The sequence below is a fragment of the Opisthorchis viverrini genome (assembly GCF_000715545.1).
Source record: "Opisthorchis viverrini unplaced genomic scaffold opera_v5_151, whole genome shotgun sequence".
Classification (NCBI taxonomy): Eukaryota; Metazoa; Platyhelminthes; class Trematoda; order Opisthorchiida; family Opisthorchiidae; genus Opisthorchis; species Opisthorchis viverrini.
This window is the reverse complement of record NW_008751807.1, coordinates 657,352-675,927: the sequence shown is the minus strand read 5'-3', so window position 1 is coordinate 675,927 and position 18,576 is coordinate 657,352. Positions and strand designations below refer to the sequence as shown.

At 44.9% G+C, this 18,576-nt stretch overlaps 1 protein-coding gene across 1 annotated transcript in view; it reads right to left on the bottom strand.

The window, feature by feature from the left end:
* T265_06916 (hypothetical protein) overlaps positions 1 to 18,514 on the bottom strand; it is a gene marked incomplete at both ends in the record, with an annotated part of 49,133 nt that extends 30,619 nt beyond the window's left edge. The window contains 5 exons of the mRNA XM_009172314.1: positions 703 to 969; positions 6,502 to 6,581; positions 9,331 to 9,533; positions 10,719 to 11,222; positions 18,447 to 18,514. Of these exons, the coding sequence (XP_009170578.1) occupies positions 703 to 969; positions 6,502 to 6,581; positions 9,331 to 9,533; positions 10,719 to 11,222; positions 18,447 to 18,494 (1,102 nt within the window). The remainder of the gene's footprint in view (positions 1 to 702; positions 970 to 6,501; positions 6,582 to 9,330; positions 9,534 to 10,718; positions 11,223 to 18,446) is intronic.
* Between the last annotated feature and the right edge of the window lie 62 nt (positions 18,515 to 18,576).

Genomic DNA, 18,576 nt, shown 5'->3' with positions numbered 1-18,576 from the left:
AGATCCGGAGCTGTTTTTTCACTCATTCGCAGNCGCAGTCACAGGAATGCCCTCCCTGTGGTCTATCTCTTCCTCTTAGAGAGGATACACAATTTCTCGTGTGAACCACTTCTCATAGGCGTTTGAAATTTCATTCCGCTGTTAGATGGTTAGCACTTTTTGTGGGGTTTACCATGTTTGGTAACGATTTACCTGCTGCTCTTTCCACTATACTCGGGCACGCAAACCTCAAGTTCTCGGGAAATGAGATACACTTATCCGCTGGAGCCATCAACGAAGACATTCCGCGATAGATACACTGGATAACTGGATGAAGAGCAGAGTTCTCACAGGTATCCGTTTGGCCATTCATTGAGAGTCGGTTTGTGAGGGCAATAATAAACAACAAACATCGACGCGAGGGGTATCAATTAATCAGTTCGCTGATCAGAAAAGCTCGGTTGACTCATTGATATTCCCTCAAGGAGAAACATGCATTCGATGAGGCAAGAGAAATACGACCCAGTAAAAACAAAAACAGACACGAAATCGTCTTTCACATCTGGTGATTTGATAGCCGAACGAATAATGCAGGTCAGCAAAGGCCTAACATCATAGTAAGGAATAATGTAGCAATGAAGCGAAAGTGACTCGTCTTAAAAAATATTTCCTACAAGGAGGAGCACAGTATTCATACTAAGTGGATGTAACCATTGGACATACCGGAATCATCAGAGACTACGTTGACAGTAGTGGTCAGGCGACGTTCCGAACCGGAGGCAGACCACACAAGACCATCTGTTGGCGATCTCATCTGTCGAGCATAGTTGCATTTGTATGGTTGTTTGGATTTGTTCAGGTTGAATAAATAAATGTGATCTCCGCTCATATTGGCCAGCAACTCCGTTCCATCTGGACTGAAGCTGACACAGGTTACATTAACATGTCGAAAGCAGCGACGATATGAGACCTCCTTGGAAGGCAAATGCCCTAGGAACAGAAAGTACAAACCTTGCCGCATAGAATAGGAGCCGTTTGTAGCAAGAATAATCGCTTAACCGTAGGACCTCTACCTGAATAACCTCGGATCACTCACATGGTAGAAAACGGATGAGTGAAGTGGAAGAAATCCTCGTTTCAATAAGAAAACAAAAAGTTCTCATCTAGAAGATTCATACAACAGAAACCTCTCTGAGACCTCACCTCCGAGGAGGTAAAACCAAGGGGATAACAGTTCGAGTGTTCTCTGACTGACCTACCATCACGTAGAGGATGCTTAGCTCATGGATAACGTGGAGGCATCGAATCTCTAGGAAGACTCGTTCGGGAGAAGATCTGTGTTCAGTTTTTGGAACTAAGATGCAGATTAGTGTTTTGCTTCCCTGTTCAATGGTCTGTAACCGGTCAGTTGGCATTTCTGAATAAATAACTCCACAGCAAGGGCCTTCTTCCTTTCACCGGTTGTGATGGCATGGACAAATGGTGTAGCATAAGACTGCTTTAAAACAAGAGGCCTTAGCCATTTTAAGAGGTAACTAGAGCAATTTACTCGACTGAGATACCGGTCACATACACACATGATTGACAAGCAAAGACGACATAAGACATTATTTCTGGGATAACTGAATTGAGCATGTGCTTCAAAGTGCATTTGCGGGAGCTGAAACAATTCTGAAGGCCATCTCAACGATTTTCGATTCTCCGGTATGTTAGCTCAGAGGGGGACTGCGATATACATATTGCTTTATCTTTCGGAAGGCACATTAGGCTGATGTGCATCCCCCCGAGGGTAAAAAAAATCCTACCAACCCAACAAATGAGTTAAAGATTTTACCCTTAGATTTCACTCGTCCTCATGCACAATAATCTTACGAACTGTCGTATATGGGACGATGGAGGTGGACCCTGCAGCTTGTAGAGGTCAATCATCAGATCACGCGTCCCAAATACCCAAACCACGTGACAATTTCTGTCCCACTTGCAACCTTAGCCGATAACATGTACAGTAAAACTTCTCAACTATTTTTGTTTACGAGGCTACCACTTGCGTCACTCGCCAGGATCATGCACTTCATTCAACACATCAGGTCAAGTTGTATCCACATTCGTGCAGGCATCAAACACGAAGAGACACCTATCTCTTAATACTGCATACAATAAATAGGCATACAACTCAACCCAACACACAGACTCGCGCGCGCGCAGGGAGCAGGGAGTCAACCACTCTCCACAAGTCCACGGACAACTATGGAATATGTGTAGCAGCCGAACTGCGGAGAAAACACGGACTTTCACCAAGGAACTCTCACAGACGACAAGTTCCTCTTTTGACTTGCTCTCATTTTGCATTGTATTCATTTTTATACGTGTGGCATCTCACCATTGTCAACTATACTAGAAACCTTGATTAGTGCATATACCTTCGATTTGTGTTATGGCCATCATCCGTTCGAAATCCGAGCTTCGCTGCTGGGTTGAATAAATGAACCGTGAATACGCCTAGTATATGTTATGTCAATCCTTGTTCTTCCTCGGCCTTCAGGTCGCAAGTATAACAATAAATAAATAACACCCTTCTGGTGCTTATCTGTCATCCCACCCAAAGAAAACACGAGGGATGAGGTATTGCCAGGTCGCCCAAGCCTATATGGGCGCACTCAAGAGGTTGGGTTCGAACCGCGGACCATCCGAGCAGTGGATTCGCGTTTCAGTTACTAGGTCATCTCTTGCAGGCCGTATGCAGTTACGCGGCAAGAAGAGAGAGAACACAGTAATCCGCGTTGGAATCATCAAATGAAATGCGAGTTGGACCTAGCTTGGTATGCACCAAGGTTCGCAATCTAAATAAAGGCAAACGTCTGGTGTGAGAACACATCGGTTGGCTAGCAGTAATGCAATCACGTAAGGTTCACAGCCAAATATCCACCGCAAGCTTTCAACTTATCTCCATGCGTTACTCAGCCAATATGCTATTGCTTTGGTTAGATATATGTTCGAATTGATGCACGGAGATGCAGTCCACTTTCATGCGCATTTCGATGATCATTCTTTATACCTTACTGATTTGAGTTTCAATAACAATGAAAATACTGCCCGAAAAACAGATGTCCTGGCGTGAATTTGCGAAATGTAATTTCCGAACTGAGATAATCACGCAGCAATTCCAAGTGTATGACCACATCATTCGAGCCCATACATTCGTTACGCTGGTGTGGTTAACCACATCTGGAGCCGAGTGTGAACCGTGAGTACAACTCAGTCTTGTAACCGACAACTGGTGGCTGGGCGAATACATCAAAACAGGATGCACCGGATAGTGCCCAATGAAGTTCGCTTAAGGAAATACTCCACGATCATGTTTTAAGAGTCCACTCCGTTTTAGTATGTTCGACTCCGAGTATGGATTCAGTACCTCTTAAAATGAAGTATCGAATGTCAACGGTTGACAGCTTCATATAATGGTACAGTGTAATCACCAGCATAATTTTCTGATTTTCTAAAATCCGATGCAGTACAACACACTATGACGGTCCAATCGAAACAATTGTGCTAACACTGAAAAAGACGGGTCGGGTCGAGCTCTGGTTTGATACCGTAATCTCTTGAGTGACAGCTCGTACATTCCTAATAATAAAAAATACATTCCTACCGATTTCAGATCAGGTTAGATCTCCTAAGTAACAGTCACCGTTCTGGGGCATGGTCCAAAGAAAGCAGTAGTACGAATCACATAGTACAACAGTTTTAATGACCGACTACAATTAATGTAAACTGTAAACTACTAAGGCCTAGAACTGCAACATAAGGGTGATGAGGCGGTCATCCGGTAACAAACGTAAACATAAGAAAGAACATCGAGGATTTCCATCCATCTCCTTCCGAAAGCCCTGACACTATCTATGATTCCGGAATCGGTGATCCAAACTTAACTCTGGCCTTCCTCTCACTACCGTCTAGGCGCCATCCCAACCTTCATACCTACTTCGATATGCACGGTTGCTGCGTACCGCAAAGATGCTGCGAATGAACCATTATTTCATTTTTAATTTGATGTGCTCATATGACTGCCTAAATAGACAACCGTACATCTCTGAAGGCCTTCCAGTGAATGGACGTGAGGATAAGATGACTTGCAGATAAGCATGAAAGCCGGACCGACCAATATTATGACAACGACAAAATAGAGCATACCAGGAATGAAATATGCGTTGAAGCGGTAGATAAGCTCCCTGTGGCTGTCTCCTGGCAACAGACTTCCAAATAAAGTTAGCATTTTTTTGATGAGCCGTGGAATTCAACGAAGAAAGCGGAAACTGACAAATACTCTAATTTGCACATTAATTTCGTTTAAACACGAGACTCAAGGAAATGCAGGTAAATCACTATTTTATGATGGCCTGCTTTGATCTAATTTGGGTTCGAGTAGAACATAAGGTTGACGGAAACGCTAGGAACGCGCCTACCTGATGGGCCCCAAGAAAAGAACGAACGTTCATGGGCTGCCGAAGTTTTCAGCAACCTTATGAGCAACGCGTTACATCTGCACAAAAACAGAAACCGGTTAGCTAAGTGGACTAGAAGACCCAGCAGTTGAGAATGTTGTTAGCTGCAGTGGGCGAGACGGCCCAAGTGGTTAGAGCGCGAATTTACTGACCGGAAGGTCCGTGGTTCGAATCCGACCTCCGCCACTCGACTTCCTCTGTCCAGGCTTGGGCAACCTGGCAGTATCCCAGCCCTCGTGCTTCCTTCGGGTGGTATGGCAGCTAGGCACCGGAAGGGTGCTACAGCTGAACGCTTTCTTTCTTTCTAGTTGCAGTGGAGATCATATCATCAATACCGTCATTACTAGTGACAACAGCATCATAAACTATCTTGTTTGACCTAGCTGGTGATATCCGTAATCTCTTCTGTTGAGAGGAAGCAACGTGAGGTTCCGGTAGGGACCGACCTAATTCAAATTGAGTTCGGACATAAAGTATGCAGAATTGCCACTTGATTGGAAGCCTGATATCAAAACCGAAGTAAAACTCATGCAGGAACCGAATCAAAATGTAATTCGAGTCGAGGCAAAAAGTAAATTCGACACTGAAGTCGAAGTGATGATGTAGTAGGAGAGAGTAGTCAGTGTGTTTTGAAGATCGAACCTCAGAGGGGACATAGAAAAGCCTGCAGCGAAGAAAAAAACTTGTTGAAGCGAAGGTAACGAATTCCTTTGGTTTCAATTTTCTAACCATACATAAATAGAATAAGCCGGGAGAAAAGCAACTTAGGCAAATGATCATATTACGGATTATTTTGGTCACAAAGTCGCTAAAAGTCCCGATTTAAGGAAGACCACATCTGCAACAGATCATTACAACGGCATGAGGATCTGCAACAGTTTTCATCCAATGGGCGAGATGGCCCAAGTAGTTAGAGTGCGAATTTACTGACCGAGAGGTCCGTTGTTCGAACACGACCTCTGTCTCTCGACTTCCCCTGTCTAGGCTTGGGCAACCTGACAGTATCTCAGCCCTCGTGCAACCTTAGGGTGGCATGGCAGTTAGACACCGGAAGGGTGTTGCACCTGAACAATCATCCAATGACGAACGTTAATAAAGGGGTTATCCGTATCTGACCTAGTAACAACTCAGTGCTGATCGCATATGAGTTGCACTCCGATCTGAGTTGAGCCATGCCCCCGAAACAAATCCAGAATCCGCGTCCACATGATGCAGATGCACAACCACAGCAATTTCCCGCTTTAGTAGTCCCTGCCCACGCACGAAACCTCCGTTAGCGGAGTAACTGATACTGAACATTAAGCGGCAAACGAGTATCAAGTGATGGCATATTTTTAGTGCCGTGTACGTGCTGTGATGACAGAGGCAACAAGGGCTTTCATGAAGTGTCATACGAGGTATATTCGTACAAATCTACTGGCGTAGCATGCCGATGACGACTACCTCAAAAATTAGCGGTGAAGACGAAGTAAACCTTTTAGCCTGAGGTTGTACTACTGCGACAACAACCGCTGCGATTCAGTGCGTAAGAATGATGGCGTCCAACCTATTTTTGCGAAATGAAATGGCGTCACATGACCGAATACCGAAGTAAACGGCTATGGACACATTGCCTAGTGTTTTACTCCTGGTCATGAAAGCCAAATCCCTGTTAGGGAGGTCGAATTCAGTCAGTCTTGCGATTCTTCTGTCTAAAGAGAAATCGCTGTGCCTGGCTTTCAGAAGGACAAATCGGAACGGTTGGATATTTTGTTGACGCCGTAAACGGCACCGTCATAAGCTCACGGAAAAACGATACGCTCCGAGTATGACTAGCTACCTGTAAAAGACAGAGTTTAACAAATAAATACGAAATGGGAGAATGACATATAACAAATAGCTGACACTCCGTTAGGCTATGTCAACTGCTTAAAAGGCAGGGAATTAAAAATTAAATGTTCATTGTTAAGGAAAGTGGCACAGTTATGAGGCATCAAAGCGGATATCGCTGACACCACCTGAAAAAAGTTAAAAAGCTTACCAGGAACAAAATAGCGGACACTGTCGAAATGCACTTCAACCATTTCATTCACCTCCTCAGTCGCACTCTGTTGGAAACGACTAGAAAATGAAATAAGCTAGAATGAGTGACTGACAGTGTCAGTTGATATTTCGGCTCACAGCCAGCATAACAAGTGATTTCAACACCTGCAAAATAGTCCGCCAGTTGTGAGTGTGATACGAAACGGAAAATCCTTACATTAAACGGTGGAACTCAAATAACAGAGACTGTGTCTCCGACGCAAAGCAACCCCCTTTTTCTTACCAACTGCTGGAAGCTCGTGTCCAGTGACGTTTCTCGTCCACATAGTGTCGTCCAAAACACCAGATTCGTTTCATCTGTATTAAAAGCTAGATGGGATGCAGTCACCCTTCTAGGAAACCTACTGTTTTGGCGGATGGTTCATTCGCCTTTCGGTATGACATGACCACAAATGTAATGACGGGACTTGAATCTAGCGAGTCGGCTGCTGATGCATGTGAAATCGGTACATCCCACTTCATGTTCTAACCACACCGGATTTAGAAATGTCCGGGAAGTGCAGTTTAGAATTAGCATGGGGTTGCACTGTCGTTGACATGGGTACTCAGGGATCATCTGCAGGCTTCGCGAACATACCTTTCTGCACCTAATCTCAAACTATGACAATCTCTGTATCGCACCGAAGCCCAATTTCCTAAGGTGAATGACTTCATCCTTACTAGAACAAAATATGGATCTGGGAGCCAGTGATCCATAACCGCTTTGCAACGTCCCGTACTAATGAATTATTTGTATTCATTCGAATAGCTTTCCATCCGAAAAAAAGGTAGATTTGTGTCTCCGTTTCATTGCTCTCAATCACCTACAAGTTCGGTGACTGGTCGAGTTGGGGGTGGTCGTTACTCTATCCATCGACAGGGTTGTTGGCTAACTTTATCGCGTTGCAAGTACCCCAGTAACTAAGCATTCAAAACTGAGGAGAACGTACAATTAGTTACATGGTTTTTCTAGAGGGAACTTCCTGACATTTTTAGTCGCCCATTTGCTCTGAATTCTGAGATAGTACCTTCTCTTGCTCCGCCCCACCGACCCCACCGAATCACATGTGGATCAACGTCAACCGTAAGATGCGGGTTTGAAAAAGTTGATGTACTGAAAACAATACATCTACTGTCACGGTGTCCTATGTAGCATAAGACCCACTCCAGGCATTCTTCCCAATCGTTCCACTCTGAGTATCTCTCCTAGTCTATCCATCCCCGTTTCTCCTTACCCTTCGGTTCTCTCTCTCTTAATTCCGCTGCTCTCAACACACTGGACGAACATGTTCCAGTACCACTCACGTTTATGAACTACGCGGCAGAATTTCAGGGTACAAAAGCATCGCTGCTGCGTCAACTGCTTAAATAATTCTGTGGTGGACGAAATCGATGTGCAGAGGTGTGTCACTGGTATAATAAATGGGATATTGTCCGCAGTGGTTTTATTCTCAACCGACCACGCACTCGGATTTGCCTGAACCCGGACTATCCGAAACTACCTATTTTAGAGGCACTTTAAATTATGTACATCGTCAATTTTCCTTTCATGAGGTGGGTGTAATGTGCGAGTTCATCCTTCATTAGATTAGCAGCAAAAACCAGAGAGATAGTAGAGCTGACTGTCCATAAAGCAGAACAGGATCAACACCAGATGGTACATGAGTGGAGGAGCTCATTAAATCAGACGGGCGAACATTTGTATGCCATTGAGGCGTTCGGAACGGGAGTGGCTTTATTGTGATCATCACTGGAATAAGGGTCGTACATTTCGAGTCATACTGTGTTCAGTTTCATTTGACTTGATGTGGACACTTCATTGACCATTGAATGTACGCGTCCTGCTCAACAAATCGAGTAGGCACACAAACATTTCGTAGAGGCACCTAATTTCCCTATCTACCAGTGGGTTTTACTGAAATAATGAAAGTGAACCGAGGCTGAAATAATCAACAAGCCACTTTCAGCCCAAAGACGACAAATTTCAGAGTGGGTATACCAGGAGGTAGAAATAGGTAATTTTGTGAGCTTGCTCAATTTGACGCAGTGGATCCCAAAACTACACTTATAATTCGACAACACAAAACCCCGAACAGTAAAAGCACATAACTGTGAGGAATAATGCGAACCGAGATAGGTGGATTGAATTTTTCAAACCCGGAGTCGAAACTGTCCTGAAACGAAGGGTCCGACTATGTCCTACGGATAAATCGAACTAAGCACAATGATTGGTATCCATTTTATGGGTCCAATCACACTTTGGAGGATATCATGAAGAGTGATGTGAGTGGGACAATGTTGGAGCGGATTTCAGTCAGCCAAATTCCAAAATAACTCGAATATAATGTAAGGGTCGAAACAAACCTTAAAAGTGAAGCCTCGTAGATTGGCTTTGGACTGCAAACAGCCACACGCAAACGCACTTAGCACGCTTCGACTCAGCTGACGACGGCTATTCTCACGACAGAGTGGATCGGTTTAAAGGGTGCTTATTGTTCACCCTGTGGTCCATTTCGTCATTCTGTTTTCATAATGCAACATTCAACCGACGTACTAACAACCCGATCAAAATGGATAAAAGGAGACCATTAGGCAAAACGCGGTAGTCCTATGAGGTTTTCTTACATCGGTTACTGTCTCTCGACCAATTAAAAAAAGTATCCCTAGTTCTTATAGGAAGTCTAGCAATAAATCCACAGAGAAATCGGGGGTGTCAGTACACACGGTGGTCCTTTGTGACGGACAGGTTTTGTTGTAAATGCCATGATGAATGAGGACAAGGACGTACCGTTGTTCACGCAACCGCATAGGCTGGCCAACTGAAGTTAGTGTGATCTTCCTCCTGTCGTAAAGACGCACGTACGGATCATTACTGCCCACCGCCAACATATCCGGTCGAAGGGGATTCAATGCTAAGCATTTGGCTTCAGCGAAAGAACCAATGTGGTGATGTAAGTTGACCAGTACGTTGCATGGTTTTGCGGAACTCGCCTGAAGGCAGAGGGCGAACAAATCGAAATTAGGGATTCTATTTACTGTATACGGAAAGCAAATCTAAAGAGAATGACGAATAGCGCAGTGCTGATCACTGATACGAAATAGCTGTTGTCGAGAGCTGTAATGAATGCAACATCGATCTTTTGCTTCCGCACTACAGCGGATATCGTACGAGCAACGCACACTATGAACATCAGCACTTAGAATATCTATAATCATCGCCGTTGGTTGGACGATAGACCAACTTAGCCGGCTTAGTTTCAGTAGTAGCAGAGCCGAGTAAAACAAAGTAAATCGCACAAGAGCACTTATTCTTTAACGAAGGATGATCAAAAGGTGGTACAACAAGATGACGCAAGAAAAGAAGGAAGGAAAAAGCAAAAAGATTTTGAGACACTAAGCTGGAACTATCAGCTATACAACAGGAGTGAGCTTTCGCAGCAATTGACAGAAGGCATCTGCTCGTGCAATCATCGAGTCCCAGATGCTTTGTCCTATGAAGAAACGTCACTAAGATCATACTTCCGAAAACATAACAACATAAACTCACGCATTTAGATAAGCAAGACTATCTGAAAATTATCGTGACACGGGTTAGATTGTCCTTCAAGACCTTTTGGTAGATGTGGATTTTTTGGGACAACAAATAATAAAGCATCTCAGGAGAGAACCTTGAAAGCCAGTAAAACGCCGACATTTTTCTAAGATTTGTATTTATGTTGAGAGCTCCCGCCTCGAAGTCGAAGGCGCCTTGTTATTACAAAGGTTAAGAGAGTTCTTGTGCTTCCTTAAGGCTATATGCACTTCCGTCAACGACAAGCTGAACGATTCTATTCACTTTCATCGAAAAAAAATACGGTTAGAGGGTAGTGGTTAACGGAGTGATTAGTATAAGCATCGTTAAGCTCTGGAAGCAGTTCTTGTCAGTGGCCGACCTATTTTTTGAAAAATACGAAAATACGAAATATCGCCTTGATGACTAGCCTTAAAACTGGTAGTAGTTGAGATTCCAAGTTCCAAGCTAAATCTTAAAAAACGTTTCTTTCCTAGCTCTTCAGATAGACAGATGTATTTAATAAGCAGGATACTGTTAGGCAAGCTGAGGTACAACTAAATTTACACTGCACAAGCTCACAAGCATTCTTAAGTAGTGAGGTTCAATACCCTATTCAAACATACCTGGGTTGGGTCTCGAAGATCAAACTGTCGAACAGTGCCATCTTCCGCCGCGGACCAAAACAGAAAGGGTTCTGAAGGTGTATTGGCGAGACGCTTGATTCGACCCGAGTGACATGAAAACACGTGACGTGTCTCCATACGAGTGATATCGTGCACATGTATCTTTGCATCTGCCGCACCTGTCACAACGAGGTACTCCTGAAGACAGATAAGATTGTCAATAAAATGGCAAAAAAAACTTGCGTTTAAGTTTGGAATGAATTTGACAGAGAAAATATTGCCCACATGACCGGTGTTCATCGTAAATACGCTTCTGTGATCGAACGGGTCCCATAAGATGAGACAACAATCATCTGAGCCACTGGCCAAAAGGGTTCCCCGTTCGTTCCACTCGAGACAATTCACACAACCCTGATGACCCTGGAGACTTGTTTCTAAACCCAATCGGCCGATTAGGTGAGAATTCACATGATTGGTTCGGATGTATTGGATTGGAGTTATAATCTGCGAGGGACAAATAAAAACAGGTAGAATCAAGTCAAAAAACGGTGCACAGAACTTGGAACAAGGGTATATTGAGAAAACAGATAAACAAAAGTACATGAGCGTTCTTACCCTGAGAATATGAATATGATACACACAACTATGCTAAACCAATCTGAATACATTAGGTGACTATCGCTATCACCAGTTTGGAACCAACAAACAAGATAATCTGAAGCCCAAAAATCAATGAGACTTGTAGCTCCAACATGATTTACGTTGGTACGCAATCACATCTTGGGGCCTCCAACAGGTACTAGAATATAGTATGTTGAGAGACAGCATCCATTATCTCACTAACTGCCATTGTGTCGGTTAATAGCGTCCACAACTTTCATTACGTCACACTCAAAGACACCAGAAATACGGCTGCCCAAGACTTAGTATGTCGACATAAGGTCGGAGCACAGTCAATGGTACTAGGTTTGGTTCTTGGATATATCCAGTCACGCAACTCATCAAAGTTATTGTCATAATCGTCGTTACTATCGACTGCATATTAGTGCTAATCGACGATGCTTCACTACCACGCAATCAAAATTCATTTTAAAAAGGATGAGGGAAAAGACCTAGTGCTAGTCCGCTACGTGCGTTCCGATGTGCTGACACTTCCAGACACCCACTCTGACAATTTGGATAGAGAATGATAACACAAACACCCATATAGTCTACCAGAAGTGATGTTTCACAACGTCTGTGGTGACGAATAGGGGAGGGCACGTAGACTCCCCACCGAATTGCGGGGACACCGACAACCCTCTGCCAGTCCAGGATTTGGCCACTTCTCTGAAGGCGCTACTCTAAATTGGGTAAAGTAAACGGTAACCCATTCGGCGTACTACGACTCAGCATTGAGAGTGCATGACATCATTATCATCAGCATGACGCCAGTATTCAACACCGATGTTTCGCTGCCGTACAACTATGATTTATTTGAAAGCCTCATTGTGAAGAATAAAACAAGGACGAGGAAAGGATTTAGTGCTAGATTACTTGAATCATGCCGAGGTGCACACATCTCAGCACCCACTCAGTCAATATGGATATAAACTGACAAGAATGCCATATCTTGCAGCGAATCCAACGAATCGCACTGAGGGTCACGCGGTCCCCACCCTGGAAAGCGACCAACACCGACAGCACCTAAAGGTTTCGTAATATCTTTCATATCCCTCTGTCAAGTAAAGGGTTGGTCAACTCTCTGTTTACGTACTCTGAGTTGGGCATGGAAAACAGCACTATCTTCGGCAAAATATGACTAGGCATACGCAACACATAGCCCAACCAACGCAGCTTCTGGTGCTGGACGCATTCTTAAATGAAAGTACCCGTTGCGCAACCGAAAACGCGCTTCCTAACTGCCTCATTACGTTTTCACCGACGCCAAACCACACGAGCTATGGTTCTGAGCCAACGATTGTCAAACACCTGAAGACGTCTCAGTTCCGCTGCTTGAATAGGCCAAGTCTCACAGTCATACAACAAAACAGCCCGTACTGTAGCTTGATATACACGTCCCTTCAGATTCAGGGATAAACCATTCTGACGCCATAGGTGTCTCAAATTAGCAAACGCGGCCGGAGCCTTGCAGATTCGTGCATTCACCTCATCTGTCATACTACAATAAGAACTAATACAACTTCCAAGATACGTAAAACGCTCCACAACTTCCAGTACCTCTCCCTGGATTGTAAGCGGCGTGTTCAGTGACTGCACGTCCACAAGCATGACCTTACACTTTGTAGGTGCACAGTGGATAGCAAAGGACAGTTCATCCAAGAATACTTGAGCCTTCTCCTCCTCTTCGACATGAAAACGATGTCGTCTGCATATTCCAGATCGACAAGGTTTTCTTCGCAGGCTATTTGAAAACCAGGATTTTGGATACCCTCCGGTGTTTGCCTCATTATTTCATCGATCACGAGGTTAGGAAGGAATGAAGAGAGTGGGCATCCCTGACGGACACCGCTTCGTATACGGAAGCTTTTGGAGAGCTCTCCGTATACTCTTACACGCCCGGAAGTCTGGGAATACAAAGAACGAATTGTTTGCAAACTTCCGAAACATTCCCTGGTGGGCAAGCGTGCCGATAAGAACTAACCAGTTAACCAGGTCGAATGCGCCTCGGAAATCCAGGAATACTAGAATTGCGGGCCACTTATACGTATGTCTTTTTTCTACCACCTGATGAAGTGTGAAGATTTGGTCAACGCAACCCCTACTAGGATGGAATCCCACTTGCTACTCTCGGGTCAGTATCTCACGAGCCACCGTAAGGCGACAAAGCATAATTGACGCCAACAGTCTGTCATGACTACAGTCTTGACTCACAGTCTTTTTGTAATAACCATGCTTTCATTTTCAGTTTAAGCTTATGTACGTCAATTCTTAGATAAGTAAAGCGCTATTCATTCTACGCTATGCACTCTTGTTCTCGCGCTCAACCAGGATCGATATTCTATTCATAACACAGTATCGTTACGACCGGGGTCAAGCTGACCCCCCTGTAGCTACCACACTCACTATGCGCCCCCTTTTTGAAAATGGGCACTACCACTGACTCTCCCCAGTTGTTTGGGACAGACTCCTTTTCCCAAATGCGAGTAAACAAATCAGATAAGCGTTGACTGAGGACTTCACCCCCGTCTCTGAACAATGCGGGTGGAAGGTCATCCGGACCAGGAGCTCGGTGACGCTTGAGGAAACGTATGCAGTCGTAAACCTCCAATGCAGTAGGGGGAGGGATCCAGGGCGTTCACCGTCCAGGATTCTAATTCACCCGTGGGCTCTGGACGAGTGCCAGCTGATGGCCACGACAGTCGTTGTTCGAAGTATTCAGTCCATCGATCGAGGTGTTCTTTATTCGAGATGGTCGTTCGATTCTGATGCTTGATGGTTTCGCTCAGAGGTGGTTTCCGGGGACCAGTCGCACTAAGTTCTGCGCTTGAGGTACCATTAGATTGTGTTTTGCGCCATTTTGGTAAGCAGCGCCGACATTATATTTCCCCATCTTTTAGGCCAATTTGATAGAAGCTGAAGGCACCAACGAAGGCTACGCGAGTGATGAGAGTCTTCAGATTCCGACTGCATATCGTTCTCCGGTCTCCAGCTTAGTTGACTAGCTTGTGGCACGTAACGGGGAAGCAATGAATTAGAATTCGGATAATTTCTTCCAACTCCTGAGCTTTCTTGAGATACGGCTGTTCCATGAGGCCCGCTGAAACTTCCAGAGCCAAATATCTTCATTCGTCACACGGTCCCCCCCCCAAATTAGGGCCAAGGAGCACAGGTAGCGAATCCGTCTAGAGTGCTTGAAGTGGTTGGAATGAGTTACACTATTTGTTGAAGTGTTCTGTTTAACTCTGCACTATTCAGATTAGTTTAGAGTTGGTCGTTCTTCTTGATTTAGGTTTCATCGACCGATTTTTACCTTGATCCAGGCTCCAAACTGGACCGTTTTCCAATGCTACCTGAAGCGGCTGCTGTAGTGATCGCTGTCGACCGGGGTGTGTCGACGGGTTGAAGAGGATTTAAATGAGCAAGAAAGGCATCTCCCAGTGGTTGCCTATACCAAAACCACAGTGAATGACAGATGTAAGACTAGAACTCAGAAGCAATCTTGGAAGAAGTCACCGAAAATGAAGATAACGAGCCAACGAATCTCCGTAATTGGTGAGTTCCAGAGCCAGATGGCATCGATCCGCCGGTTGTTTAAGTTGTCTTTTGAAATACACCACAATCGCTGAGCACATGAGGGCCCGGCCGGAGTCAAAATATATATCGCAGTATAGTTGGTAGTCTTGGATGTAGCATCGATGTGCGGTCAATTGGTGTCTGAGGTTGTAAGGAGGCAGTGGGCTCCAAGTGACACGTCGACGGATGGTGATGCCCAAAAAGGAAGACCACGTTGCCTGTACAGAGCTATTATAGCCACACACTGTCGTTAGGAGGGTGCCTGCAGAATATCGGCCATATAGGCCAGCTTCGACTAACCCTAATAGGCGAAATGGGCATTTACCTATCCGGTGGTCTCCCACGCATCATTACTGCAGTCAGTTAGGACACATGCAGCCACTGAAAAAAGATTCCCCTGGATTTTGATGCTTCGGATCTGGCTTCAAATAGTAAGACACAAAGACTTTCTCCAGGAACCAATCATTATTAGGAATGATGAAGAGATACAGCCATCAACTCGTTCGATTTACCACCAACCTGGCTAGTCACTGCAGTACAATGATCTCCATCAGTAACTGTATCGCCTTGGCATCCATTTTATCAGCAAAGAATACTTTCACTGCATAGTAAACGACAACTAGCAGATACCCAGGAGAGGCAATACTGGTAATGGAAAATGTCACGGAGCGCCCGGATCGATATCGTTCGTGCTGCAATCTATGGTAAACGACAGTGAACTCGATGAGTTCATGTATGTGAAGTTCAACCAGACTGGCTGACTTATCGACACGGGGGTCCAGTCATGCAGTGAGCGATCCTAATAGCATTGTGGATGTCGAATATGTGTTGAAGCCCAGCTTCTACAGTGTAATTTTCTGTCCCTCGCTAGGTCGGTAATATTCAAACCCATCTTCTATTCAACGCCCAGGTATCCCGAGTAATCCACTGCACAAAGCCTGTAGAAACAATCAGGATGTCGTAGTTTATCCCGGTCGAGCTGGCAGATATTCTGAACATAAGAAAAACGTTCCCCTGTAACATTCCCTCGTTCGGTATACTGCTAGTGGTAACCCAAGTGGCAGCACAGCTCTGAGCTACAAACTTGCCTAGTCCTCAATCGGGGTAACCGGGAAGCCAGCGAACGACGGACCTAGCAGTGAGTGGCTTCGAGTCTGTGATTCTGGAGCTAACTGAAGTTTTATTGGACATTACCTCCAGTCAAAACACGCGGCCAATAACCCTTGTTCTCCATAAACTTGATTAAACTCTAACTACTGACGACTAAACAGGAACAATATTTCCACAAGCTACGACTAGTAGTCCCAAACTAAAGTTTGCACCGAGTCGTGAGCTTTTGCGAATTAAACCTGTTTTCTCCACTCGAACCGCGAACCTGTTCAAGCTTACCAGTCTTTTTAAATCTAAAGGTTTCAATTAAAGAGAAAAACAACAGAATTTTCGTCTTAAATAGGTATAAAACTTACACCACGCGTCAGTCTATCTAGCTGATAGAAAAGAGGGTCCCGAGTCATAAGCCGTAGCGAGAAACTTCGAAAGAGGCGCGCGCCCTTCAGGTCACAAGGGGCATGATATTCCCTGATTCACGGTTGATGCGCACCATCCATCGAGGCTTTCGCCCAATTTCTCCGGGCTGTTTTTGTTCTTGTTGTTCGCTGACTGTCGTTCATTTGGAAGGCACGAGTTTTAAAAGGGTGTAGCTTTTCACCTTAAGTTCTCGGCGCGGGGCAGCATGCTTGCCAGCGCGGAGACTCGCATGAAGGCGTATTTAATATTGGTTTGAACTGGGCTCTAGATGAGGCGCAGACAACCGTCGGAGGAAGTTTATTCCACACAGCTAATACCCGGAATGAGAAAAGTATTTGCTAAAAGAAAGTGTGCTTTGGGCTTGAAAACCTCCCGACAACCTTCCCGCCGTATGTTTGCTTTGTTAATGGTGAACAATCCGTTGGTCAAGCCTTGTTCAAACAGAGCATAATTGAGAATTAGGTTACCCCGGAGGTGAAGGTACTCCAGGGGATTCCTATATTCACTGCTTGATATACAGGATCGACGCTTTTTCCTGGATCGTGTCGTCCGGTATCTGCTGTTCACCTGAAACATATTAGCGAAAAAATTTGTAGCACTATTCCTTTACCGGTTAGTGCGGGGCAGCAGGTCCGCCAGCGCTAGGTATGAATTAAAAGAAACATCTGAAAGTGTTTTGAACTTGGTAATCGACGTAGCGTGAACAACTGTCGGCCGAGGTAATTTGACGCACCAACTACCCGAAATGAAAAAAATGCAATAAGTCTGAGCGATCTGAACTTTTGAGTCTTCTTACAAAGAGCCCGCATGTAGCAGTAGAGATAACGGTATAAAACCTGTGAGCCTAACATTGTTCAAAGTGCTAGGTTTCCTCGGAGGCGGCGAATCCCCAGGGAAAATAGATCAAGCACTGTTAGATGCATGCACATATACAAGGATGGCAATAGATATACAATGGTGATTGGAATTGAATCACCAAAGATCGTGTCTGCACTTCGATTCCCAACCCAGTTGAAGGGCAGTGAAGAAGTGTGTTTCATATCGTGTGTTACTGCGCGGAAAAGGATAGGCTTGAACGGGTTTCCCAGGTTCCATGGCCTAATTAGGGGCCGTAGGCTTCTCCTCTGAGTTACCACACTCCGCGGTCTATGGCCAAGCTCAAGATGTTGCCGAAAGCTATGAGCGTTTCGGAGTACTGATAANGTAAACGACAGTGAACTCGATGAGTTCATGTATGTGAAGTTCAACCAGACTGGCTGACTTATCGACACGAGGGTCCAGTCATGCAGTGAGCGATCCTAATGGCTTTGTGGATGTCGAATATGTGTTGAAGCCCAGCTTCTACAGTGTAATTTTCTGTCCCTCGCTAGGTCGGTAATATTCACACCCATCTTCTATTCAACGCTCAGGTATCCCGACTAATCCACCGCACAAAGCCTGTAGAAACAATCAGGATGTCGTAGTTTATCTCGGTCGAGCTGGCAGATATTCTGAACACAAGAAAAGCGTTCCCCTGCAACATTCCCTCGTTCGGTATACTGCTAGTGGTAACCCAAGTGGCAGCACAGCTGTGAGCTACAAACTTACCTAGTCCTCAATCGGGGTAACCGGGAAGCCAGCGAACCACGGACCTAGCAGTGAGTGGCTTCGAGTCTGTGATTCTGGAGCTAACTGAAGTTTTATTGGACATTACCTCCAGTCAAAACACGCGGCCAATAACCCTTGTTCTCCATAAACTTGATTAAACTCTAACTACTGACGACTAAACAGGAACAATATTTCCACAAGCTACGCCTAGTAGTCCCAAACTAAAGTTTGCACCGAGTCGTGAGCTTTTGCGAATTAAACCTGTTTTCTCTACTCGAACCGCGAACGTGTTCAAGCTTACCAGTTTTTTTAAATCAAAAGGTTTCAATTAAAGAGAAAAACAACAGAATTTTCGTCTTAAATAGGTATAAAACTTACACCACGCGTCAGTCTATCTAGCTGATGGAAAAGAGGATCCCGAGTCATAAGCCGTAGCGAGAAATTTCGAAAGAGGCGCGCGCCCTTCAGGTCACAAGGGGCATGATATTCCCTGATTCACGGTTGATGC